The sequence below is a fragment of the Dendrobates tinctorius genome, unplaced genomic scaffold (genome assembly GCF_039654945.1).
Source record: "Dendrobates tinctorius isolate UK_male_01 unplaced genomic scaffold, ASM3965494v1 ptg000083l, whole genome shotgun sequence".
NCBI lineage: Eukaryota > Metazoa > Chordata > Amphibia > Anura > Dendrobatidae > Dendrobates > Dendrobates tinctorius.
Window position 1 is genome coordinate 31980804 of NW_027361751.1, and position 27602 is coordinate 32008405.

At 42.6% G+C, this 27602-nt stretch overlaps 1 protein-coding gene across 3 annotated transcripts in view; it reads left to right on the forward strand.

The window, feature by feature from the left end:
- ELOVL7 (ELOVL fatty acid elongase 7) overlaps positions 1 to 27602 on the forward strand; it is a 60200-nt gene that overhangs the window by 26474 nt on the left and 6124 nt on the right. For all 3 annotated transcript variants that reach the window (XM_073584281.1, XM_073584279.1, XM_073584280.1), the window contains exons 2-5: positions 10246 to 10320; positions 18309 to 18499; positions 21002 to 21082; positions 26796 to 26852. In XM_073584281.1, the coding sequence (XP_073440382.1) occupies positions 10257 to 10320; positions 18309 to 18499; positions 21002 to 21082; positions 26796 to 26852 (393 nt within the window). In that variant the 5' untranslated portion in view covers positions 10246 to 10256. The remainder of the gene's footprint in view (positions 1 to 10245; positions 10321 to 18308; positions 18500 to 21001; positions 21083 to 26795; positions 26853 to 27602) is intronic.

The window sequence follows — 27602 nt, forward strand, 5'->3', positions numbered from 1 at the left end:
CACTCACACATATAGAAAGATAGCTTGGGCCCCATCATTTGCTCAGCCTAACTAAATAGGAAAGGATAGAAAAGCTGCTGTCTGCAATCAGCCAAAACCCTATCAAAACAAGAGCCAACAGACTGATAGGGAAAAAAGCCCTGAAGACGCTAGGCTTCAAAAAGACTATATCAGTACTCGGGTATTTTCTGAAGACAGAGCAAAAAGGAATTCTGCTCACCCCAGCAGGGAATGGCAGAAATCAGACTGGTCTCCTAGAATCCCTCAGAGAGATCACCAGCAAGGCAGAAGGGCGTCGGCTGCCTTATATCCAGTCAGCAATTCCAGTCACCCAGTCATCATCATCCTGCTCAGGTGCTTGGTAATCAGCCTCACTACCTTCCTTCACCAGAAGAGGGAGTTCATCAGACCTCAATGGTGAAGGAGAAAATGAACTCACAACACGTCACGTAGTGACGTCACCGTGCCCGCTGTCAGTGTCTGCGTCAGGGATGTCAGCCGCTGACAGGGGGTGACGTGAGAGGGAGCATAACGCTTCTTCTCTCATTAATGTGGTCTGCTGTATCGGCATATAGCTGATACAGTTGAACCTGCAATAATGGGCGGGGGGACCCACTGCTAGCATCGGGCCCTCCCGCCTGATCAGGGCACGCCGATACTGTTACAGTAGCCTAGCTCTGGGTGGGCCCCCTCAGCGCACGGGGCCCAGGGAAAACAAGCACCAAAGGACTTCAATATTGTCTACTCAGTGCACGTAAATACAACCAAAATGTTTGTGTTTGATAATGCAATATTTTCGCATTTGGGGCCCCATTTCAAACTTTTGCCCAAGGCCCCACTTTGTTTAAAACTGGCACTGTCTAATGGGGAAAACGCACAAAACAGTGGGCATGAGATCTCTATAAATCCCATCCACTTTGCTGGAATTGTAAAACATTGCATTTTTGACACAATGAAAATTTGCAGCGTCACAATCTCGCTAAAAACTCATCTTCGAGATCGGCCGTAATCTGTAGAGGAACCAAGCAGTCAGTGTTCCGTTCCCCTGCAGCGCCACCACAGGCTACACGAGTCATTGCACCACACTTGAATGTACAAATGTTTCAGGTCATCCAGAGAAGTGATCTTTACAGTTTATTTCTGCTCTGGCTAATATGAGGGTGCTGAGCTGGTGACCCTCCCTCTTTTAAAGTGACATTTATAGTGGGGCATTTAAGAAAAACTTTAGTAAATGAGGCGACCTTTCAGTGGGGTAGTACAGGTATCATCATGGTCGGGGTAATATAATGGTTACATTACGTAGTCTTTATACAAGCACCGCAGGTTTTACCATATGTTCCACTGCTCGATCTTATTCCATGGTGTATATAGTAACATAGTAACAACCAGTATTAGAAACTCTCAATGGAAAGTGTCCGTAAACCACAACTGCATTTCTATCATTGTTTATATAATGACAGGAGATCGCCACCAGAAAATGTCCACACAGCCCAATCCTGCTCAACCCGACCAACCGGTTCTCTACACATTTTACTGCCTCCATTGTCCTCCATTGTTTTTCCTCAAGAGTTTCTTTAACTTGCAAACTTGGAAAAAAAATTGTCAAAGCCAAAAATGAATTAAAATCTATATCTGATTATCGAGTTAAGTAAGCGCTGGGATTTTACAAATACAATTTGGATCACATGTTGCCTCTCTACCTCCCGTAGTTGATGTAGATTACTTAGCAGTTGCACCCAGCCCTTGTGCATGAAAGATCTCAAGGTTTCCTCTGTCACATTAGTGATAGAAATGGCCTGGTGCAGACTTTGCATAGGAGCCAAATAGCTGCAAAGTATTGATTACGCCGGGGAAATTGGCATAAAATACTTGGGAAAAAAAAAATTGCAAAAATTTATCACTATATTTTTCTCAACCATTTTTGAGCAGCTCTGGCAAAATGGATAAAGCTGGTGATGAGCCAAGGTGGGACGGGACCCCCACAAATTCATCAATATTGGCGGTATTTTTTACACCAGAAATGTTACTCCAGTATCTGACTGGAGCAGCACTTCCAGCTAAGTGAACGCTACTGATAAGATGCATCAAATCCATTGAGTGGAGAGTCTGCCTCTTATTGAATTTGGGACATCCTTACTCCAGAAGTGATTTCATTGCAGGGTGATGCACAAATGGCATCATGCTGGGTTCAATAACCAGGAGAGGCACCAGAGATCCGAGTAGGTGGGAGCAGGTTCACAGGACTTGGATCCACTTACCAGAGCTATGGACATGAACAGGGTCCTTCAAATTTAGAGCACTTGGTAATTAGGGTAAGTGCACATGACGTCTGTATCAGGCGGATTTCGGAAAGGTTAAGGCTACTTTCACATTTCCGTTTTGAAGCATCAGGCACGATGAGGCGAAAAATGGAAAAACCTGCTGCCACCGGATCCGGCTTTTTTCCCATAGACTTACATTATCGCCGCATTGCGCCTGATGGCCATGCGGTGTGTCCGGCTTTAGCCGGAAACGGCAAAAAATGCCTGTCCGGCGTCTGCAAAAAAAGTTCCATGCAACGTTTTTTGACAGCGCCGGACCGCTTTTTTGCAGAGCGCATGCGCGAAGACTCTCTTTCCCTCTCCCTCTCCTGCACCGTATCCGGCAAAAACAGATGATCCGGCGGGCTGCGGCTCCTACCGGATCAGGTTTGACAACTTTTCGCCGCAGCCCGCCGGATTTAAAATCCGGAAATGTGAAAGTAGCCTAAGAAAACACTCAAATAATGAATATAGACATTTCTGTTTCATAACAACTTGCTGTTTATATGTTCAGACTCTTGAGCGGTCTTTTATGCTCTTCAGGTTTCTAAAGACCACAGGTTCTTTAACCCCTTCACCTCCCAGCCTGTTTTCACCATCATGATCAGGCCAATTTTCCAATTCTGACCACTGTCACTTTATGTGGCAATAACTCTGGAACACTTTAACAGATTGTCTTTTTTTTGTTTTTTTTTTTCTTCATGACATATTGAACTTTGTCAATGATAAATTTTTGGTAGCTATGATTTTGCATTTATTTATGGAAATATAAAATTATTATTTTTTTTTTACTTTTATGCCATTAAACCAGATTGTAATGCCATACAAATTAGGGAATAAATAACATTTTCCACATGTCTACTTCCCATCAGCATCATTTTTCAAACATCATTTTTTTTTTTTTAGTAGGAAGTTAGAAGGTTAAACGTTTAGCAGCAATTTCTCATTTTTCCAACAAAATTTACAAAATTCTTTTTATTTAGGGACCACATCACATTTGAAGTGACTTTTAGGGGCTTATATGACAGAAAATACCCAAAAGTGACATTTTAGCCTTTGTACTACCTACCAGTAACGTGGAAGCCCCCTATATTTCCATTCACAGATGACTGACCTGAGTGGGGACTTTTTTGTGGATTGATTTGAAGCTTTTATTGGAAACATTTTACATAAAGTTTGGGATGACACTTATCCGGCACTGTACATTGAGCACTTACTTTGGGGTTTACATCTAAATCTCTGAGTGACATGATTCAGATGAGACCCCCGAGGGATCCATTCACTATGATGAGGCAGCAGATTTGCCCTGGACTCTTTCAGGCCTCTGTTCAGCTGTGTCCTTTTCAGAAGTTCACAAAACTGTGGCCAACGGCGCTTTTATACAATCCCAAAAAGGCGGACACTGCTGGATCACAGATCAGACGGGGTCCACAGTGTCTCCATCTGGGCCATTATAGGGATTCTTTCGCTGGAGTTCCGTCTGAATCCAGTATTTCAGAGATTTACACTGAAAACCCAGTGTAAGCGCTCAGCGCAGAGTGCAGGATAAATGTGCGCTGAGCCTTGCTGCAATCTTTGGGGGGCAGAATGAACAAAACAGGTGAAGAAATGGTTTTATTTATTTTTTATGCCGGTCCTCATGGGGTATAATTGATTAGATGACTTTTTCCCTATTTGTTTGTTTTGCTGCTATCAGACACTAAAGATGCTTTTTTTTTTTTTTTTTTTTTTGCAAAATTAGTTTTTGTATCACCATATTTGAGAGCTATAAGTTTTCTGTATTTCTGCCGACAGTCATGTGAGGGCTTGTTTCTTGCAGGATGAGTTGTTTTCATTGGTACTATTTTGGGGCACATCGTGTTTTTTGATTGCTTTCTATTCCAATTTTTGGGAGGCTGAATTGACAAAAACCAGCAATTCAGGAATTGTATTTTTTTTATGCTGTTCTACTTGTGGTAAAAGTGATGATAAAACAACGTTATTCTTTAGGTCAGTACAATTACAGCAATACCACATTTATATTTGTTTTTCCACTTTTACTCAATAAAAACTATTTTCTAGAAAAAAAAAATTGATTTTGCATCGCTTTCCGTTGATGCTGTATGGCGACTTGTTTTTGATGGGACAAGATGACCTTTTCAGTGATTCCGTCTTTATCTCTATTTGACTTTTTGATCGCATTTTATTCCACTTTTTGTTCAACAGGACGATGAAAAAGTAGAGTTTTTTGGCTATATATATATATATATAGTGATTAGTGTCCACTGAAGGGGTTAAATAGTGTTAGTTTTATAGGTTGGCGCGGCGATACCAAATATGTGTACTATACTTGGTTATTTTTGATCTACATAAATACCTATTCATTGTTATATTATTTTTTCTTATTTTTATTTATTTTGTGATGTGTTTAACTATTTTAACAACTTTTTTTTTTTTTAACTTAGTCCCTCTATGGTACTTCAACTTTTATTAGTCTGATCGCTGGTATAATGCATTGCAATGCGTTATGCCTGTATTTCACTGACAGAAGTCTTAGACCATGCTCCTGGCATGGTCTAACAGGCTTGCCATAGCTAGGTGACCCACAAGTCGTCATCAGTGATCACTACCTCTGATTGTCATGACTATGGTTGGGCTCTCATGATGATATCTCTAGAGCTCTGATCAGATAGGCGAGGAAGGGTGCTCTCTCCTAGCCTCCCAAATGCTACAATCGTTGTAGACTGCATTATTTAGGGGGGTAGACAGCCTGGGGCGGTGCTCTTGGCTGTGAGAGCCGGGTCTCGACTGTCATGTAAGCTGAGCTACTAATGAGATCCCGGGTGCCCAGCTATTGATCCGTGCACTATCGCCATGACGTACCCATATGTCAAAGTTCGGAAGCCCCTATCCGACCATGACATACATTCAAGGTTGTGAAGTGGTTAAAGAAGTGACATAACTATTTTTCAGGCATTTTCAACTCTGAAGACACACTATACTTTACGATACAAGTCAATGGGAAGGCTCTGAATCTGTTTGGGCATCTTTGTTTTTCACCAGTGGTTTTGCGTAAAAAAACACTATCAGTTTCTTCATTCTTGAATGGAGTTAAAAAGAAATAAATAAAAAAAATCATGGAAAATGCAAAAATATCTAAACTTCCCCTCCAAAAAGTTCTAAAAAAAACATACTTCTGGATAAAAAATGGACAAGGGACGCCAGAATGCATTTGAAACGTGTAGCCGTTTGGTTTTTTTTGGGGTTTTTTTGCTTGTTTGTTTTTGGGAGTAATTGACTCAAATTTTTATTTTTTTCCAATAAAGTTTTGCATTTTATCAGGAGCTGGAACTACTTTTCTTTTTGTAAAAGAAATAAAATAAAATTAAAAAAAACAGGATTTTCAGAAGCATCTTTCCCTTGAAAAACTGAGTTTGCTCACCTGAAATAGCTGTTGTGCGCACCTTTCTTTTTTAGGTCTTTTTGCTGAGTTTTTGGTGTGGAAACTGAACAGAATCTTCAAGTTTTTTAAAAAAGTTTTGGGCATTTGAGGAGGATTTAGAGAGTTTCTGTTCCAAAAACTCCTGGAAAAAAACAAACAAAAAAAACTAACAACTCAGTGGAAACCTACTCTTACGGCTCACGTAGGCGTCCAAGCACAGACTGTTAATGTCCGGTCTGGCCACGGGTTTCCTGACCTGATCATCATTGCTTCATGTATGCTATGAGGTTGTTACACGTGGGTCGGAAGAACCATGTCCCGTCCATGCATTAGCGGTCTGAGATCCCCAGACGTCTACATGAGCCCTTAGAGGAGTTTCAGTTTCTGGAGGAAAGGGAACATAGCCGATTACATCGGTGAAAGTTGTGATGACATGCATACTCAAGAGGCCCATAAACATTTTGTAGCAGTTTTCTATATCTGTATAAGTTATAACATTCCTCCAACTCGCACCCTGGGACAGAGGCGTAAGCACAGGATCCCAAGAATAGAGCATTCTTGTGTATTCCTAGAAAGCTCCAGTTACTACCGGTCTTTGTGTTTTATCTTCACATGTTTGTCGATACTTTAGTGTTAAACTATGTAACGTTACTCTGTTAGTTTCAGCTCACTTGTCACTTTGTGAGTAAGCTTTTATGACCACAGTGTACTGGGGGAAGGAATGGAAGAATGTAAACTATTTACTTGTGGGAAGTTTCCATTATAAAGAATGTCAGAAATATTCTAGATTTGGTGTGGTCACATTTTAGCTAGGACAATTTTCTTATCCTCAATGGCAGACATACCATATAGTCAACTGCACAAGGCCCCCGTGGGAAAATGGGCCCTCTTCTTTGTTCAACCAAGTATTGCGTGGCTCAGTACTGTTTATATGATTTGCATGTGAGAGATAGTGCCAGTGGCACCGTGGCTCTCAGTTACTAATGGCACACTAGTGAGACATTTTCTGAAGAGGTTCCCTATGACCTGCACCCCTCTAGCATCTAATTTACACATGGAAAGCAGAGGATGCATCGCCGTACATGCACATTCTCGATCGCCTTCTCCTTCCTTCATCCTTCCCTGTTTATACTCTAACACTATTATTAAAAATGTTTATGGCCAAACCAAAAAGGCGGATTCCAAATATTATGATACACCAGGGTATAATTTTATTGGATCATCCCAATGTTTTACATTAATTTATTATGATACAATGTCTGAAAGAAGCCTGGCACATTTATGTGACCTATTTGTACTAGTTTGCTGTATAACTATGACAGACTGAGGTAACAAGTTCATAGATCTACTCTATTGGTCGGGGGCTCTTGGTAATGCAGGTTTGAGAAGTAAGTGGCCTCCTCATCAACTATCTAATTTGGGTGCCAAGTCCTCCAAAGACGAGGTTGGGGAATGTGGGAAATATATTATAGTACCCACTAGGTAAATCCTTCAGGGGCATCACGCAGTTTTATTTTATTAATTTTCCTGACTCGCTAGTTTTCTTTTCTGATTGACTTTCCTATCCCCTCATTATAGGAAGTCTTATATAAAAAAAAAAAAAAAAAAAAAAAGCATGGCTGTTCCATACTAACAATTACAATTAGCTCTTTAATATTTTAAGGCCACGAAGACAAAAAACTGTAAAGAGGTTCTTCTTTGAATATCAATATTGGAATGTTGGGGGGCAAACATCAAGCCCCTCCTATGATCAGCTATTTGCTACCTCCACGTTCTGTTTTTGGTTACTGCAACTCATTTCCTAGACACTTGAATCTTCCGCTGCCGGAGTTGCAATCTGCTTTATGGTGAGGTTACTGGATGTTAAACCCCCACCAGACTGATGTTGATTATCTACTTAGTGCGTAGGCCATCAATATCTTAAACCTGGGAAATCCCTTTTTAGTATGGAAATTGCTGTAATGGAATCTAATCAAAGATGAACGAATTGACTTTCAGGACTCTGTCCAGTGGTCATGTTCATATTCTGTGGTTCCCGGAGAGAAGTCCTGGGAACAATCACTTTCCTTCTGTAATCTTCGGTGTCTCTCTCTTGATTTGTAAGCCCAGCACAGTGTCCTTGTTGCGGTGTGATGTACGCATGACATCTCACCGAGCCTACTGATCAGAAGAGGTGCTGTGCCAGCAGGTAGGCGGTGGTTCACAGGGCTTATGTTTGGTGGCCATGGAGAACTGACGAAACCACTAGAACGGGGTCAATTCAACCCTCTTTAAATCTAATGCATAGTGATTAGTGATGAGCGAGTAGCATTGTTGCTTGGATGTTCCCGAGCATGCTCGGGTGATCTCCGAGTATTTCGGCGTGCTGGGAGATTTAGTTTTCGTTGTATTAGCTGCATGATTTGCGATTTGTAGACAAGCTGAATACATGTGGGAATTCCCTAACAACCAGGCATTCCACATATGTATTCAAGCTGTCTAGCAGTCACAAATCATGCAGCTGAGGCACGAAAACTAAATCTCCGAGCACGCCAAAATACTCGGAGACCACCCGACCAACGAGTATACTCGCTCATCACTACTACTGATGACTTGATATATACTGGAAGAAAAATTGCTAAAATTTTAAGCATTTTCATATTTCCCCAAATAATGTGCAATATTTGACATTTTATAAAGGTCCCAGCTCGGCTATGGCAATTATTTGAAATGTGTGTGTAGCTTATTAAGCAGGAGAAAGGTTAAATGTGGCTAACAGTCATCATAATTTATTAACCCTAATTTATACTACTTTATCATAGAAATTTACTACACGGGCAAATGGCATTAGAAAGATGCAAAAATGCAATAAGAGGTGCCTCTTAATAACTTTGGTGCATCTTACTCCAGCACGTCCATCATCAACACTTGCATGCAAAACGCCAGTTTTGAAGAATCGAAGCTAAAGATTTCAGTGTCAGTTGTATTGACTTGGCGTTGGGAACTATTTGACTTTGAGGCTATGTTCCCCTCATATTTGAGCAAATGGTCAGTGACTCCATTGGGGTTCACATCTGAAGCCCTGGAAAATGGTATTCGGGCATATGCAATGATGGGCCGTCGACTGTAATGATGAAGACAGTCGCTGTGTGCTCTGTCAGACTTAATTTTCAGCCCTATGTGCCAATATGAGGCATGCATCAAGAAATGGTCAACTGCGTTTTGGAGCCCTGCTCAAATATACAGTATGGCCATAAGGCTGTGTGCCCACGTTGCGTTTTTTAAGCGTTTCCACAGCGCGCTTAGACAAGCGTTTCTGCTGCGGAAACGCTTAAGAAAAGCATCTAATGTAATAGAATGGAAAACGCACATGTTGTGCTAATGGTGCGTTTTTTTTTCCACTGCGGAAACGCTTAGCGGGAAAAAACGCAGCATGATCATTAATTGTGCGAAATCGCATGCGATTCCGCATACATACACTGTAATTGCAAAAACGCATGTCAAAACACTTGACAATCGCGTCAAAAACGCGTGTCAAAAAGCGCATGCGTTTTCCCTGGCAAGGGCATGCGTTTCTGCTCAGGAAAAAAACGCTTGAAAAACGCTTCGTGGGCACATAGCCTTAATTATATCCAACAGAGTACACAGTCTGCATCATTACTCAATGGCTCCATCAGCACACATACCCGAAACCCATTTTCCAGGGCTTCAAACCTAAAATCCAATGGGGCTGCTGACTGTAAGTTAAAATAATATTAATTTATTTCTATAGCGCCAACAGATTCCGCAGCACTTTACAATTAAAGGGGACATGTACAGACAAAACCATACAAAGTTAGGCTAGTTTCACATTAGTGCTTTTGAGCTCAGCGACGGCCCGCGCAGGCCGCCGCTAAGCCCCGCCCCTGTCGCGCCTTCGCCGGTAGCTCCGCCTACCGGCGCATGACGCTGCATGCGTCCTGCGTCCCCTATCTTTATCACTGGGGGCGCAGCCCGTGCGCAGTATGCGTTTGGCGGCGCATGCATCCTTTTCACGGTGCGCCGAGCGCAACCAAACTGCAGCAGGTTGCGTTTGGTGCTGGTCGGCACACTGTGAAAAGGACGCATGCGCCGCCAAACGCATACTGTGCACGGCCTGCGCCCCCAGTGATAAAGATGCAGGACGCATGCAGCGTCATGCGCCGGTAGGCGGAGCTACCGACGGAGGCACGGCAGGGGGCGGGGCTTAGCGGCGGCCGTGCGCGGGCCGTCGCTGCGCTCAAAAGCGCTAATGTGAAACTAGCCTAACACAGTTCACCAGTTACAGGAGGAGTGAGGGCCCTGCTCACAAGCTTACAATCTATAAAATGTGATGGGACCATAGCCTGACATCCATCAGAAAAGTTCTGTAGGTCTTCCAGATGGATGTGCCATGGTCGATTGTCCAATAAACCTTAAATAATGACCTGCAACTGTAAGCCACGTGATTTTTATACCCAGTACAGAATGATTTTCTGTCCATATATCCAAGCCTAAGTAAACCTATATGATTTTGTTGTTTTACAGAACACAAGAACATGGCCTTCAAGGACTTAACATCAAGAGCAGTACTGCTTTATGACGAGTGGATTAAAGATGCTGGTAAGTGACAGACCATAAATTCCATATATTACTTTATGACAGGGTTTATCTGAACTTGGTTAATTTCTGAAGGTGTAGAACATGAAAGTAAAAGATGGCGACTTTTCAGGTCCATAGATCTTTTTGACGGAAGCCGACTAATGAGATCATCTGCTCCACAGTGAAGCTCCAATGGGGGTTACAGAGTTGTGCACTAAACGTAGATTATACCTTAATACTCTTGTTTATCTCGGAAAACTGCGGACATCAGTGCGGTGTCCCTTAGTACAGAAAATGTCTCACTTAGGAAAGTTTTATAGATGGGTTGTTTGGTAGCCATCACTTTAAGTAATTTGTGTTGGCAGGAGCAGCCCACTATGACATGGTCAAGTATCAAGTAATATTGCTATAATCACAATGGCTTCCTGGTCCTTTAGACTACCTGTCTTTCCAGGATGAGTTTTTAGTAGGTTCATTATCATTAGGGGCATCCAAGACCGGGTTATGATGACAGGTAACACCTCTATACATGGCTTATAACACCGAATCAGTCATTCGCAGCACTCCAAGTACACCTTAATGTCACCAAGCGCACTGCGCATGATGTCAACGCAAACTGGCACGATCAATCGAAGGGAAGAATATATTGTCAAAAGATGAATCGGCCAAGATAGCTTATGACCCCAATGACTCGGGTAACCGATTTACACACGGAAGTTTTTATTTTTTTATTTTAAAACTATAGCAAAACCACAAAACGTTTAACTCAAAACACCAATTGTGATGTAATTGCTTACAAAAGTCTGAGTTCTGGATAATAAGATTTTCTGATATTGGGTTCCTTTTAAAACCGCTTTTAATGTTGCGCATTTACAGTGTGTGTATATGGATTACCTTATAAAAAAAAAAAGAAATATTGCCGTTTTCACACTGGACGCTAATATGGATGAGCAAATTAATTGTCAAGGACTATGGTCCAGCAGCCAATTTTGTAGTCTGTTGCCGCCAGATGGAAACCCGGCAAACCTTCTACCTGTCGGCATTATTAGGGGCAAAGTCACGTGTGCATGACTCCATAAAAGTAACCTCACATTAGGCCTATAAATCATAAAAAGTTCCAGGAATTCTGGCAGTTTGGAATTTCACTGGGCTCCCCTCTGATAGCCGCGGACTACTGACATGGACACTGGGGGGGGGGCCTTGGATTTGATTCATTCATCTGTAGCCACTAGGCCTTATACTAGAGAAATACTTTGTGTTCTGTACAGATAACTTTTCAGCAGTCCTATATCATCACAGGTAGGATTACAATGCAAGGTTACACCTCTATATACGGTGAGTAACCCATAATCCGCCATTCACATTAAGTGATGTCACAGCTCCTCTTCTCCCCCTTCCTTCACAATGATGTTTGTTCCAATTGGAGCATGCTCAGAACATTTTTCTGTACAAACAAATAGGGTCCAAGTCAGTCTATTGCTGCTAATCTTCATGTGAAGAGGATGACCTTAAGTGTCTAATATTAAGACTTCTGGAAGTGTGAAAATTGCAATATATTTATTTTATTTTATGTTTTTAATAGGTAGTGAAAATAAATAAAAACCCTAAATTTAAAACAAAAACCATTTAACTCAAAAACTTAATAAAACAATCCATTATTTTTTCACGGCAAGTTCCCTAGTGTAGACCACACGACCTCATATGATGGAAGCCGAGATGGCTCCAGGTGATGTGAAGGCAATCAGCTTTCCGTAGGAATGTAGGAATCCAAGCAGCGAAGTACAAGAAGATGAAAGTCACGCCGGGCCGGCTAATGCGCTCGGCTATTTATGAATAACAGAGTGGATTCATAATTGTAGCTTGGATCTATACCTTGCTGGCTGAGGTTCAGGAGCAATGTCAAAGCCAATGTCATTGGAGGAATACGCACTCACAAGACCTCATGCTGGACTTTATATTCCCACCTGTAAAGTATCTGGTGATTATACGGCCACTTTTAGGATATTTTCTGATTATTTCAAAGAGCTAATTCCCCTTTCGTAGGATATTTCTTGGCAGAATCTTACAGGGATTTGTCCCCTCTTCAACTGTTCCTGGCAGAACTCCCCGTTGTGTGAATGATACAGCTTACTTGGCTGTGATGTATGAGTGATTAGCGTGTAATATTGCACTAAGAAGGACAAGGCAATGCCAGCCTCTTCCTCCTCGTCCCGTGTCACTATCAGCAGGCTGCGAAGTACGTCCCTCCAGTCAGGGAGCACAGGGCACTTTGTGAATAATGTGTCCATGTGTAACGAGCCGCTATACACCTACAATGTGTAGAATTCTCCGCGTGGGGCCAATGGTCGAGGTCTAATTTTGAGGACTGTAGTGTTTGATGCATTGTAGCATGGAGCGCAAAGATGCTGATGGAGCAATGTTAATTCTGTAATTTCGTGCAAATGATTATTATATGGTTTTACATATGACTGCATAAAGTCTATTATTGACTGACCCTAAAGTGTTCTTCGAACTATAAATGTTATTTCAATTTATTTCATAATCTACCATTCAGGGCTGATTTTCCCCCCATGATGATTTCAAATCCTACGATCCTTTCTTACAACCCTTAAAATAAATGCACTTACTGTAAATTTGTTTTCGATTTCCAGAAAAGTGCTGTGCACCCCAAACGAATGAAAAAACCAGGGGAAGAGTCTTGAGGAGATCATTTGCATATTCCCAGTGCCTTCTGGGATAAGTGAAGAGTCTCCGCGAGCTCAACGATCACTGGGTTTTGGCCTTTGCAGCTGAAAAGAGGAAATCGGAAAACCAGGGGAAGAGTCTTGAGGAGATCATTTGCATATTCCCAGTGCCTTCTGGGATAAGTGAAGAGTCTCCGCGAGCTCAACGATCACTGGGTTTTGGCCGTTGCAGCTGAAAAGAGGAAATCGGAAAAACCGCGCGCCGATAGGAGAATTTTGGCTCATCTTTCATCGTTTTCAAGAAATCTCAAGATGGAAGAGGCCAGGAGCCATTTGGTGAGCTGCATTTCTTGCTACATGTTCACAGATTTACCAGTGGAAAAGCCAAACTTCACATGCCACAAATGCAAGCTTGTGTCCCTGTTGGAGGAAAAGTTGCAAAATCTCGAAGAGAGGTTAGCTACGTTGAAGATCATTAAGGAAGGTGAAGAGTTCTTGGACAGAGCAGAATTATCTCTTCATGTTACAGAAAGAGCGGAAATTCGAAGTGCACCTGAAGAAACAGAGGAATGGAGACATGTGACCCAGAGAAGCAGCAGGATCAGGAGGCAGTCAGCACCCATACTGCTCAGAAACCAGTAACAGGCTCTCACGCAGGAAAACGATGAAGAAATACATCAGGATAAGACTTAACCAACAAACACCAACCTTGTACGCCTTCAGAGTCCTCCTGGATGGAGAAAGAAAAATGTTGTGAAGAAGAAACGGAGAGTGGTGGTCATGGGGGATTCCCTGTTGAGAGGAACAGAGGCCGCTATCTGCAGACCGGATATAACTTCAAGAGAAATGTGCTGTCTTCCAGGTGCAAAAATTAAAGATGTGTCTGACAGGATATCAGGACTCTTCTGACCTACAGATGACTACCCATTCCTGCTACTACATGTGGGGACAAACGACACCGCAAGAAACGACCTGGAAACCATCTGCAGAGACTTTGAAGACTTAGGCAAGAAAGTAAAAGAACTGGGAGCGCAGGTGGTCTTCTCTTCCATCCTCCCAGTGGATGGCCATGGAACAAGGAGGTGGAATAAGATTCTGCAGGTGAACAACTGGCTACGTCGATGGTGCCGTCAGCAACGATTTGGATTTCTGGATCACGGAGTGAACTACTTATACGATGGACTACTTGCTAGAGATGGGGTGCACCTTACGAAGACTGGAAAGCATGTATTTGGAAGTCGCCTTGCTACACTTGTAAGGAGAGCTTTAAACTAGAACAACATGGGAAGGGAAGCAAAAGACCAGAAAAAGCCATACACCTGACAAATGCTATTGAGAACTCTGCTATTAGAAGTGGAAAGGAAGAACAAAGACGAAAGAATCTAATTAATAAAAATATTGGAGAAAGAGAAACCAATCACAAACTAAAATGTTTCTATACTAATGCACAAAGCATGGGCAACAAACAAGGAGAATTGGAACTACTAACACAGGAAAAGAAATATGATGTCATTGGAATCACTGAAACTTGGTGGGACAATACACATGATTGGAATACAAGACTAGAAGGATACAACTTATTTGCAAGAAACAGACTTGATAAACGAGGAGGGGGTGTCGCATTGTATGTTAGAAACGCGTATATCTGCACAGAGATTGAAACTTCAGAGACTGGGAGTTCTGTGGAAACTGTTTGGGTAAGAATACAAGGACAGAACAATGGAAAGGACACCATTGTAGGCATTTACTACAGGCCGCCTGTGCAAGCTGAAGATATGGATGAACTCTTTATGCATCAAATGGCCAAGTTCTCCAAAAAATATGACATAGTTGTCATGGGAGATTTCAACTATCCAGACATTTGTTGGGAATCTCTCTCAGGCAAAACTAACAGGTCAAGGAAATTCTTATCCTCTCTTGCTGACAACTTTATCTTCCAAAAGGTAAGGGAGAAAACAAGGGGAACTGCTACCTTGGATCTAATCCTTATAAACAGGGAGGAAATGGTTGAGGAGGTAAAAGTGGTTGGGACCCTAGGAGGTAGCGACCATGCTATTTTAGAATTTTGGATAACTAGAGGCGGAAGACCTGTGAAGACTCAGACGTCAAGGTTAGATTTCAGAAAGGCAGATTTTAAGGGATTCAGAAAGAGAATTGGAGGGATCCAATGGCTGGATATCCTTAAGGACAAAAATGTCCAGGAAGGATGGGAAATCTTGAAAAATGAAATTCTCAAAGCACAGTTGTTAACAATTCCGAAAAGAGGGAAGAATAGGAAGCATTTAAGGAAACCAGGATGGATGAACACAGAACTTAAGCACATGCTAAAAAGGAAGAAAAAAATGTTTATAAAATGGAAAGAGGGAGGCATATCTAAAGAAGAATATAATGCTGTCTGCAGAACCTGCAGGGCACAAATCAGATTACCTAAAGCTGAAAATGAATTGAGGCTTGCAAGAGATGTCAAAAGCAATAATAAAGGATTTTGGGGATATGTCAAAAGTAAAAGAAAAGTCAAAGATGCTATAGGATTTTTACAGGATGAAAATGATGAAATGGTAAGACAGGATGTTGAGAAGGCTGAACTTTTAAATTCCTATTTTGCATCTGTTTTCTCTCAGAAAGGAAATGTAACATCAACTGTTATTCACTGTCCTATTAAGGGAATAGAAGAATCCAGGATATCTATAAACAGAAAGATAGTGAGGAAACACTTAGCTAACCTAAATGAATTCAAGTCTCCAGGTCCAGATGAATTACACCCCAGAGTACTGAAGGAGATAGCAGAAGAAATTTTTGAACCCCTCTCCATAATCTTTGAAAATTCTTGGAGAACAGGAGAAGTCCCAGAAGACTGGAGAAGAGCAAATGTTGTTCCTATCTTCAAAAAGGGGAAGAAGGTGGACCCAGGCAACTATAAGCCGGTGAGTCTGACTTCTATACCAGGAAAGATCTTTGAACGAATTATTAAACAACATGTATGTCAATACCTGGATAAGAATGAAGTGATTAAACAGAGTCAGCATGGGTTTGTAACTAATAAGTCATGTCAGACTAACTTAATTTCCTTCTATGACGGTATCACTGATTGGGTGGATCAAGGAAATGCTGTAGTTATAGTATATCTTGACTTCAGCAAAGCATTTGACAAAGTCTCTCATACAATCCTTATTGAAAAAATGACTAAGTATGGAATGGACAAGGCAACTGTTAGGTGGATTCATAACTGGCTTAGTGATCAGACCCAAAGAGTGGTCGTAAATGGCTGCACATCCAGTTGGAAGAATGTCTCAAGTGGGGTACCACAGGGCTCTGTCCTGGGCCCTGTATTGTTCAACATCTTTATCAACGATTTCGATGAAGGAATTGAGGGTAAACTGATTAAATTTGCTGATGACACAAAGCTAGGAGGGATAGCTAATACTAGAGAAGAGAGAGAGAGGATTCAAAAAGATTTAAATAAACTGGAGAAGTGGGCAGCAACTAACAGAATGGTTTTTAACAGGGAGAAATGCAAAGTACTACATCTGGGCAATAAAAATGAAAAAAGCATATATAGAATGGGAGGAATAGGGCTAAGCAACAGCACATGTGAAAAAGACTTGGGTATACTAATAGATCACAGACTGAATATGAGTCAACAGTGTGATGCAGCAGCAAAAAAGGCAAATGCAATTCTAGGATGTATTATACAGTCTAGATCACGTGAAGTAATTATTTCCCTCTACTCCTCTTTGGTCAGACCTCATCTGGAATATTGTGTCCAGTTTTGGGCACCACATTTTAAAAAAGACATCAACAAACTGGAGCAAGTTCAGAAAAGAGCGACCAGAATGGTGACCGGTCTGCAAACCCTGTCTTATGAGGAAAGGTTGCAGGATTTGGGAATGTTTAGTTTGCAAAAGAGAAGACTGAGAGGAGACTTAATAGCTGTCTACAAATATCTAAAGGGCTGTCACATTGTAGAAGGATCAACTTTATTCTCATTTGCACAAGGAAAGACTAGAAGCAATGGGATGAAAATGAATGGGGGGAGACACAGATTAGATATTAGAAAAAACTTTTTGACAGAGTGATCAATGAGTGGAACACACTGCCACGAGAAGTGGTGAGTTCTCCTTCAATGGACGTCTTCAAACAGAGGCTGGACAGACATCTGACTGGGATGATTTAGCGAATCCTGCTTTGAGCAGGGGGTTGGACCAGATGGCCCAGGAGGTCCCTTCCAACTCTACGATTCTATGATTCTACAAAGCCAGATCGTGCTCGCGCTCTCCCGCTCCAGTGCCCGCTCTCTGCTGCTGTTCCTGTCTCTGTGTTTGGCTGCAGTGGTGATATCACGTTGACCACGCCAATCACCACTGCAGCCAGTCATTGAGATCTTGAAGTGATGTGTGTTGTCAACATGCTATCACCACTTCAGCCGAAAAGCAGACAGGAGCAGCCACAGAGATAGGATTAGTACCTTCAGTCTTTCTTTTACATGCTTGTAAGCATTTAGGGTCCACCTTGTTAGAAGTGGAAAACCTCTTTTTTTTTTTTTTTTTTTTTTTTTTTTTTTTAAGATTTTGTGCCAAGTTTGGAAGTAAAACTTCCCGATTGCCAGGAGTCTGACCCTTCGGACTACCACCAATTTATAACATGGGGCCCTGGAGAGCTTCATCTTCATCCTCTGAGGCTGTGGGAGAATGCCAACTGGCTATGGAAAAAATCCTTTCCATTTTTTTATGCACTTAAGCTTCTGTAGTGATGTCTGCCGGTAGCCAGATTTTACCTGTTTCAGCCGTATCTTTCCTTTCACGCACAACCTGTACAAAAACTTGATCTTACTGCCCTCACAAGTTAAACTACTTTTGATGCACAAAGATTCAGGAACTAGCCATCTACGCTTGTTGAGTGGGTAGTTCTTCATCAGTATTTCTGCCAGCACTATAGCTGCTGGAACTTCCTTTGCCCTTGCTTCCCAGCAAGCATTGCACTTGCCATTTTCCAATGGCTTGGCTGCCTCTCTGTTATGTTTTGTATGTAGTTTGTCTCTGCTCCTGCTCTCCTGTCTGCTAAAGACTCGCTCCCAGATGATTTTGAACTTAGTTGCAAAATAAAATGGCTCTTCAGTGATTTATGTATTATTATGGAATTATTCAGGGCCGAATTTTCGACCTGAAAACTATGATGTTTACTGTAAATCAGACCGCTCTTGCAATATGCAAAAATAAATCTCCTAAACACGTCTGCTACATCTATTTTAAGTGTAAAAACAATGAGCTTTTTTCTAATGCTAAAATTAACAACATATTTCTATCTTTGTCCTTTTTGTCTTGTTAGATCCACGAGTGGAGGATTGGCCCCTTATGTCCTCTCCGATTACCCAAACGCTCATCGTTGGGGCATACATATATTTTGTCACATCATGGGGGCCCAGGCTGATGGAGAATAGAAAACCATTTGACCTAAAGGGCCTAATGGCAGCATATAACTTATTTATGGTCTTGTTCTCTGTATACATGTGCTGTGAAGTAAGTGCTCAGTAAATGAATTTAATCATTGTCTGTTGGTAAATGATCTGATTAGTAGCTCAATGCTAGAGGTTCTGTGCATGCGTGTCATGATCTCCGTTCCTAACCCTATTGTCTTATAACGGGCTCCGATAGGATTCAGTCATAGGTACTTGTGTTTAGGGATCTATTCTTCCCTTTTAAATCTGCAGCTCAAGCCAACGCTGATTGTAAACCGACCTGCCAGCACATAGTACATCGCCCAATTGTACATCTCGCTTCATACCATTTCCTTTCCTCTATTTCCTATGTTACATCGATCACTATTTCATTTTAATTTATATTTTGTTGTATTTTAGTTGGCAATAATGGAAGGAGCGCACACACTATTCTTATGCTTAGGATCTTTGCTTTCAGCTTTCTCACCTAAAGCAAAATACCTGTCAATATATTTAACATTTCATGTAAGATTAAACAGTGACACATGATAAATCTATTCTGCAAAAGCATTTTACTTTACATATGACACTGTAGATATTATTTTAGGTCTATAGTCCGTTTCCCATTATTTATACTGTTCTTTAAATCCTATAAAATGGACACCATTACATCTGCCTGTAAACTTATAATCTAATATTTCTAGGTCAGCATATACCCTTTAGACATAATTATGTTGGAAGCCCAATGTCTGCTTGTTTTGGGATTTGTGTTTATTTTCACCATCTATTAGATGCATCTCACTCTCGAGGTCCATGGCGAGCAGAGGTCCATGGCCTGCGCATCCTATGGTTTCAACCAGACCTCCCTGTCAGACACTGCATCACCCCCGCAGATTGGAAAATGTTGTTTGAAACGTGGCTTCTAGGTCATGACCGTGTTTCTAACTGAAGCATTACCAGCATTTACCCTGGATATGTCATAAATGTCTGATGACTTGTGTATTAATTGGGTCGCCCTCCCAGGGCTGTGGGGTACTCGGTACCGGGCCGGTGTCAGGGGGATGTCACAGCAGCGGTGACCTGGTCCGTGACCCTGGGTGCCCAAGCAATGGGGAGATGTAGTTAATGGTAGGACAGTTCGTGACGCCACCCGTGGTGTTTGGCAAATATGGTGTTAAGCCAACGCTGCATACAGAGCCGCTGGGACTGATGGTATGTGCAGCTTAGATGGTAAAGCTCCCCACAGGTGGAGCTGTAGGCCCAGGACAGTGTAGATGTAGCTGGCACGGGGATGTAGCAGTGCCGAAAGCGTAGGGAACAGACAAGACACAGCGGTTGTAGTTTCTGTACCTTTACTGAGTATATGCAGTCCAGAGTCCTGATTACAGATGGTATTGGAGCAGGTTAGCCTGGAAGCAGATCAGGATTCTCTCTCAGCAGAAGGGCTGTGCAGTCTCCTTCCTAGCGCTTTGTAGTGTGAAGCACTCCAGTACTTAGTTACTCTGAAATGCCTCTCTTCAGATGTTCCTAGAACTTGTATGACAGACAGCTGTAGCCTCTCTCGGGGACTCCTCTCCGGAGTCCTGGCTCACTAGTCAATTGCTGTTGTCCCAAGTCTTTGCTGGGAGCAGGGCATTTACAGCCTCCTACTCCTCTGGTATCTGTGGTAGGATCGTCAGTATCCGTACCACCATGGAGACCAGGCTCCAGTTCTGTGCGCTCTCAAGCTGAGGGAGCTTGCCTTCTGCAGCTCAACCTCTCAGCTTCGCACCTCCCGTCTGCACACTTCACCCTCCGCAGACTATCTGACCCTTATTCCTCCTGGCCCTCAGAGGACACTCCTCTCCAGAATCCTGGTTCAGAGTTCCCCCAGCTGGCCCGGAGTGGAACTGTGTTGCATGCATTAGGTTAACTGCAGAAGAGACCCATCACTGCTTCCAAGCCTGGCATTACCCTCCCCTAGAGGAAGGCAAAGCCAGTGTGGCGACCATACCCCTGGGGGCGCACACATACCTCATTAGAAGCCCTCCATGAAAGGATCGGCCACATTTTTCTGGTCATTGCTCTGGCTAACGTAGCCTTGTAGGGCCTATGATTATATGTTATATGCTAGACAAGGCTATGTTAGCTAGAGCAATAATCAGAAATATATACATGATGCAAGGATGTGATGCCCACTGTCCTTTCTCGATACTGAAATAGAAGCGATGAAAAGGGATTTACGTCATAAGACAACCTTTTGAAGGAGTATTCCCACAATCAAAACTGTGGCCTATCTATAGGATCAGTGATAATTATCTGATCACTTTAGGCCCCAACAGAGACCCTCACTCATCACAAGAACGAGGGAGTGGCAGCATACATATCGCTCAACTGTCTATTCAAACTGATAACATGAGATCCCTTCCCCCTGTTCTTGTGATCGGCGGGGATCTCCGAAGTGGATCTCTAATGATCAGACACCTATCACCTGTCCTGTGGATAGGAGGTTAGTTTTCATTCAGAGAATAACCCTTTATACATAGAATGTCATGTGCCCAATGAATATTCTTGGTATAACTCTGCTGTTTGTTCTTTTGTTTAGTTCCTCATGTCAGGCTGGGCTACAGGTTACTCCTTTCAGTGTGACCTTGTGGACTACTCTAGGTCACCGCAGGCATTAAGGGTGAGTAATTTTCATTTATGATAACAGCGCTGTACAGTAATTCCGATGTTTTGCTGTGATGCAGATAGGACGGCAGTCAATCATTGTTAGGAAAAGCCCCGATTAGAGTTAAGCAAATATAATATCCCTGATAATATACATGATCTGAAGATTATCACATCTCTCCATATTTTTATTGTAGCAATGACTAACATAGAAAAGATTATACCCACTGTAACCTTTTTTTTGAACAAAGATTTCTATTTCCACCCTTGTCTGAGTGTATAGTTTGGTCCTGTAGGCAGAATAAGCAACAATTTTTTTCTTTTAGACTTTCTCTTAATTTGCAAAACTCACTTTCCATAGAAAGACTAGCAGAAAAAAATGATCCAGAGCTCCACCAAGCACTTCTGCTCCTTTTGCTTTAATGATTGCTAAACCACCGCACCCCTCAAAACTTTTGTATTTTACTATGCCATGTCAAACGTTTGTGACTTGGTACCATTTAAAGCATACTTGTTTCAAAATTGGCTTTCATGTGGGTATTTATGAGGAATAAAACAATTTCTGATGTGTATCCTACATTTTTCACTAGTTTCCCCTCTGCAGCCTCTGCCTCCAATTTTCAATTCTCTCTAAACTACTGAGTAGACTCTGAAGCCTTCCATAGATGATACACACAGATGGATTCCTCCTGTTTTTTTCCCTGTATATCACCCAGACAGAAGCAGCAGCAAACATTGAAGACATCATACAGAACTGCTGAGCAATGTTGCTGTGACTCCAGCACTAAAGTGAAATTTGCTAAAAGAACGATGTGCCTGGTCTCTCTGTACTGAGTGCTCCGCACTCATTACTCCTTTCCTCTCCCTAGAGTATAATAGAAGGTGTAACCTGACATCTCAACACGCTGGCAATCCAGTTTGCTTTGTGAAAGATGGAGTTGAGCTGTTTTTTGAGAGTGGATGATGAGTTTGGTAGGCAGAGGAAGGCGTAGAAATGGCTCATAATTAAGAAAGAAGCTGTTTTCTCTGAGATATATTACAGAGTTTATTTGCTTGTATAATGATTTATGCAAAGTTTGTACAGTTGAGCTGTGTAAATAGCCTGTACCACAACACATGACACCCACAATGCCTCAGTCTATGAGATGGAGTGCTGCATCTAGGTTATACTTGCTTTTTTAAATATTTTCCAGAATGGCTGATTTTAAAGGGAACCTGTCAGCAGGATTGTGCACAGTGATCTACATACAGTGTCAGGTTGGCGCCGTCATACTGATTACAATGATACCTGGTGATGAAATCCGTCTTGTGGTTGTTTAATCTTTTCAGTTTTGAGTTAATGATATGCCTGTGCCCTGGGGTGGCCTGTGGGGGGTCTTCATGTGGTGCTCTGATTAGGTATTCATGTGTATGGCTTCTGACAGGTCCTACTGGCCAGTTTCCTACTCCACACTGACGAGGGGCAATACCCCGATACAGCTGTCTGTGGATGGATACCATGTTTTTGCATAGGTGGTTTCCTTCATTGGAGACTGCCCTTCCCGTGGTTATTCCTTCCTGGGGAAAGACCTGGCTAGTCATTGCTTGCGTTGAGAAACGTGATGGTGTCTCCGCGGCTTGTGTTTTGTATGTTTTTACATATTTCCCATAAGGGATGGGGGCATTGCTCTAGAATCACTGCGTTGAGAATCATGTGATGGTGTCTCCGCAGTGTTGGATGTTGATCTCCATGAGTTCATTCATCCTCATTTTTCACAGGGACAAGATCATAGACCTGCAAAAAGCTGTAATGGGCTAAAAAAAACAGTAAGACGCTGGGTGAGAAGGAGACAACTGTTGGTGCAATAGTAAGAAAATGGAAGAAATACAAAATGACTGTCAATTGACATCGATCTGGGGCACCGTGCAAAATCTCACCTTGTTGGCTATCCTTGATCATGAGGAAGGTGACAGATCAGCCTAAAAAGAGAGCACGGCACTCAGGAATAGTTTGGTTGTTGGTGCTCAAGTCGGGTATCCAACCCATCAATCAAAAATGACAAAAATCTTGGCACTCAATATGTGAAATATTCAGACACTTTTATTTTGTGCATCCAGACAGAAAGGTTTAAACGTTTTCGGTCCAGCATAGGACCTTCATCAGAAAAATCTTGTTTACTGAAATAAATAAATCCTTACAATGGTAGCCAAAAGAAAGACAAAGTAGAGAGTCTGGATGGCCAGTGGAAATGTTAAATGGCTGGCGTCTGGAAAGCGTATGTGGACTGAGCCGTCCAAAATTAGAACAGGCAGCTGTACAGCACAGGGCTTCAGAAAAGGGACCTCTAGGGTCACTAAAATAAGGAGTGAAGACAGCGCCAATAGCAGTGGGTATACAACCTCTAGAATTGAATAGCGCTGGTGAAGCCCTGGTCTGTGGTCTGGCTGCCCTGTGTAGAAGACGCTGTACAGCTGCCTGTTCTAATTTTGGACGGCTCAGTCCACATACGCTTTCCAGACGCCAGCCATTTAACATTTCCACTGGCCATCCAGACTCTCTACTTTGTCTTTCTTTTGGCTACCATTGCAAGGATTTATTTATTTCAGTAAACGAGATTTTTCTGATGAAGGTCCTATGCTGGACCAAAAACGTTTAGATCAGCCTAAAACTACATGGGGGGGGAACTTGTTAATGATCTCGAGGCAGCTGGGACCACAGTCACCAAGAAAACCATTGGCAACACATTACGCCGTAAAGGTTTGAAATCCTGCAGTGCGGGCAAGATCCCCCTGCTCAACAAGGCACATGTGCAGGCCCGTCTGAAGTGTGCCAGTGATGATTCTGTGTCTGTTATGTTTCCCCTCAGGATTCCGTAAGGCTTTGTGCACAAAGAGTTTCTGCTCCAAAAAGCTCCTCGAAAACTGAGTGGAAACTCTCCAAAACTCGACTCTTCAAAAACTGATCCGAAAAATGAGCAAAAAGACTTTGTATGCATATAGCCCCAAACTGCTTTGTTTCTAGAAGGTCAAGGATATTTTTAGGCCTCCTTCACACCTCCGTGTTTCCAGTTTTCCAGTATGCCACATGTACCTGGATGCCACACGTACCCATTATAACCTATGTTGCACATGTACGTGGTTTTTACATGTCTCCGTGTGTTTTGCACAGACACATGGTCCATGACCATTTTTTTTTCCAGTAGCACGGATGACCAGGACCAAAAAAAGTCTATGGGTCCGTGAAAAGCACATGGATGTCATCCATGTACAGTCAGTGTGTGATCAGTGTTTAACATTGCAAAGTACATGAGAAGCTTTTTAATTAATTTCTTTCTTTATCAATCCATGAAAAACACTGATGACACCAGTACAGTATTTTTAAGTATGTCTTATACACACGTGTGACCCCAGCATTAGGCCTCGTTCACACGTTCAGTATTTTACATCAGTATTTTATATCGGTAATTGTAAGCGAAAACCAGGACTGGAACAATCAGAGGAAAAGTATAAAAGAAACATGTCGCCATTTCTGTATTTTAAATCCATATTTGTAAGCCAAAACCAGTAGTGAGTGAAAAATACTGAACATGTGAATGAGACCTTTGCCTCATTACTTAAGTACAGTTCTACTTCAAAAGTTTCTAAAAGTGGCCCTTTAAAGGGAACCTGTAACCCCCCCCCCCCCCCCCAGTGCACTAAGGCTGCACTCTGTGAAGGTGGCTCTCATGTTTCTGACCCCTAGTAACGCTGAAGTACAGACTTTTGTAACCAGGTCCCCCATACCTGTATTGCGTCCCATAGGTATGTTGTGTCCCACTGTATCAGCCGCCTCCCAGCCGTCCATCATACCCCTGTCTTGCGCTGACCTGTAACTGACATCAGACTATCAAGCCTGCATGATTTGGAGTCCCCTGATCCTGACCCGCAGTGTGTTATAAAGTATTCACACTGCGGGGCAGGGAATCGGGGGACTTGATAGCCTGATGTCAGTCCCCGGGCAGCGCGCACTGCGCATGCCTGAGAACTGTTGTCACAGTGCAGGCGCCGGCATACAACACAGGAGGAGGCGGCGGCGCACAGGGGCATGATGGACGGATAGGAGGCGGCGCCCAGACCCAAGACAGGGGCATGATGGATGGCTGGGAGGCGGCGCCCAGACACAACAGGGGCATGATGGACGGCTTGGAGGCGGCTGATACAGGGGGACACAACATACCTATGAGACGCAATACAGGTATGAGGACCTATTTATAAAAGTCAATATTTTGGCGTTACTAGGGGTCAGAAACAAGAGCCACCTTCACAGAATGCAGCCTTAGGGTACCCTTACACTTAAAGATGCACCAGCGATCCCAACAACGATACGACCTTGTCAAGATCACCGGTGAGCTGCCAAACAGGCAGCTTCACCAGCGATCAGCACCAGCAAGGACGCTGGTATCTATGGTAAATATCGGGTTACTAAGCGGCGCGCGTCACTTAGTTACACGATGTATACCTTAGAAACCTGCATGCTCGCGCCGGGAGCTGCGAGCATGCAGGTTTCTAAGGTACACATCGGGTAACTAAGTGACGCGCGCCGCTTAGTAACCCGATATTTACCATAGATACCAGCTCCTGCTTACAGCGCTGGGATCTCGCTGATCATTGGCTCCCGCTGCCACAAGCAGCGATGCGTGCTGGCCAGTGGGAGAGCAACGATGAAAAAATGGTCCAGGACGATGTTGCACGATCAGCGATACCCGGCGGGGGGCCGGTCGCTGATACCCGTCACACACAGCGATCTCGCTGGCGAGATCGCTGTGGCGTCACAAAATCAGTGATCTCGCTAGTGACGTTGCCTTTAGTGCTGCTGAAGGTGGCTCTTTTGCTTAACAACGCCCAGGGGGGTTAACAAGTTCCCTTTAAACATTAAAAAATTGTCTTATTTACTTAAACTAATTCCATACAGTGATGGAAAGGTCTGTAGGAGCCAGAACTCTTAGTGGTTGGTAGGGGATCAAATACTTATTTCTCACTGCAAAATGCAAATAAGTTTTTATATAATTTATACAATGTGATTTTCTGGAATTTATTTTTGATATTCTATCTCTCAATGTTAAAATTAACTTACCCTTAAATTTATACACTGTTCATGTTTGTCAGTGGGCAACTTTACCAAATCAGCAAGGGATCAAATAATTATTTCCTTCACTGTATGCTTAAGAAGATGAAGGGGACTTTTTATCCATTTAAAAAAAAAAAAAAAAAAAAAATTAAACACAGCCGCCGCTAGTCTGCGTAAGACATGGTTTTAGTATCGATGGGGCATTGAGCTGCACACAGACCCGGTTATGCCTGCAGTTTGTGGCCATCAACGGTCTGAATATGGCAATGTTGGCAGCTTTTTTGAGGAAATATTTGCAACTGAAGATCGTTCCTTCCACATGAACGGGGTTATTTCTGCTGCAGTGGTATGGATTTCTGCAAGTCGTATTCAGCAGCATAGATTTTGGATCCGACCATGTCGGTAGGCTGGATAAGACATTGTATGATTAGTGTATGGAGCCGCTTCTGATTGCCCATTGCTGTCCATTGTCTCCTCTCCGCCCATGTCATTAAATTAGCTCTTTGTATCACGGGCTTCTTACACCTTCTTCGCTGTGGAAAGAACAATGTTGCCTGCAGCATTACATGTAACCAAGGGCAAATGGTTCATTTAAAGGAGAAGTTCTAAATTCTAACCAGTCTTCCGATTTCTTCTTCTGCAGATGGCCTGGACATGCTGGCTGTTCTACTTCTCAAAGTTTATAGAGTTGCTTGACACTGTGAGTATATTCAGATAAGACTGCTCATCGGCTTGTATTTTTAGTTATTTTTCTCAGATACCCAAATTTAGTTATATTTTAGTAAACTAGATAACAAAGTTTGACAAATATTGGCAATATATGTTTATTTAGAAAATGTCAAGAGAACGCAGTCCGTAACGCTGCCATAGCCTCCCATTAACTAGCGCATCGCGACTGATGCCATAAAGCAGCACATGTTCGCGATGTGCCGTTAAGCACTGACGGCGCCTCGGACGCGGCCTGCAGCGTCTGAGGCTCTGTCACAGCTAGCGCTGATGATTCATCAGCGCTAGCAGTATAGCATAATGCATATCGAGTTATTTTATAGTGTTAATGCAGCCCGTCAACGCTATGCGTTGATAGGGCTGGTTAATGCTTTGTGAACCTGGCCTAAGGGTAAGTTCACACTAGGCCTTTTTTCTGCAGTTTTTTTTTTTTTTTTATGCAGCAAAACCTGATCTCTTGCCAGGAAAGAAGCTGCAGAAAAAAGTATTCCTAATATATGTGTATGAGCAGTGGTGAGTCGTAGGAGATGCAGGTGTGCTAAGCTGCTGGCAGTATGGAAGAAAAGATATCCGGGATATAATGAAATGGTAGCAGTTTTATTCTTAACGCGTTTCGAAGTATCTCTAACTACTTCATCAGGAGATGGCACACTAAACCAGTGTGCTTTCTCCTGATGAAGTTATAGATACCTCGAAACGCGATGATAAAACTGCTACCATTTCA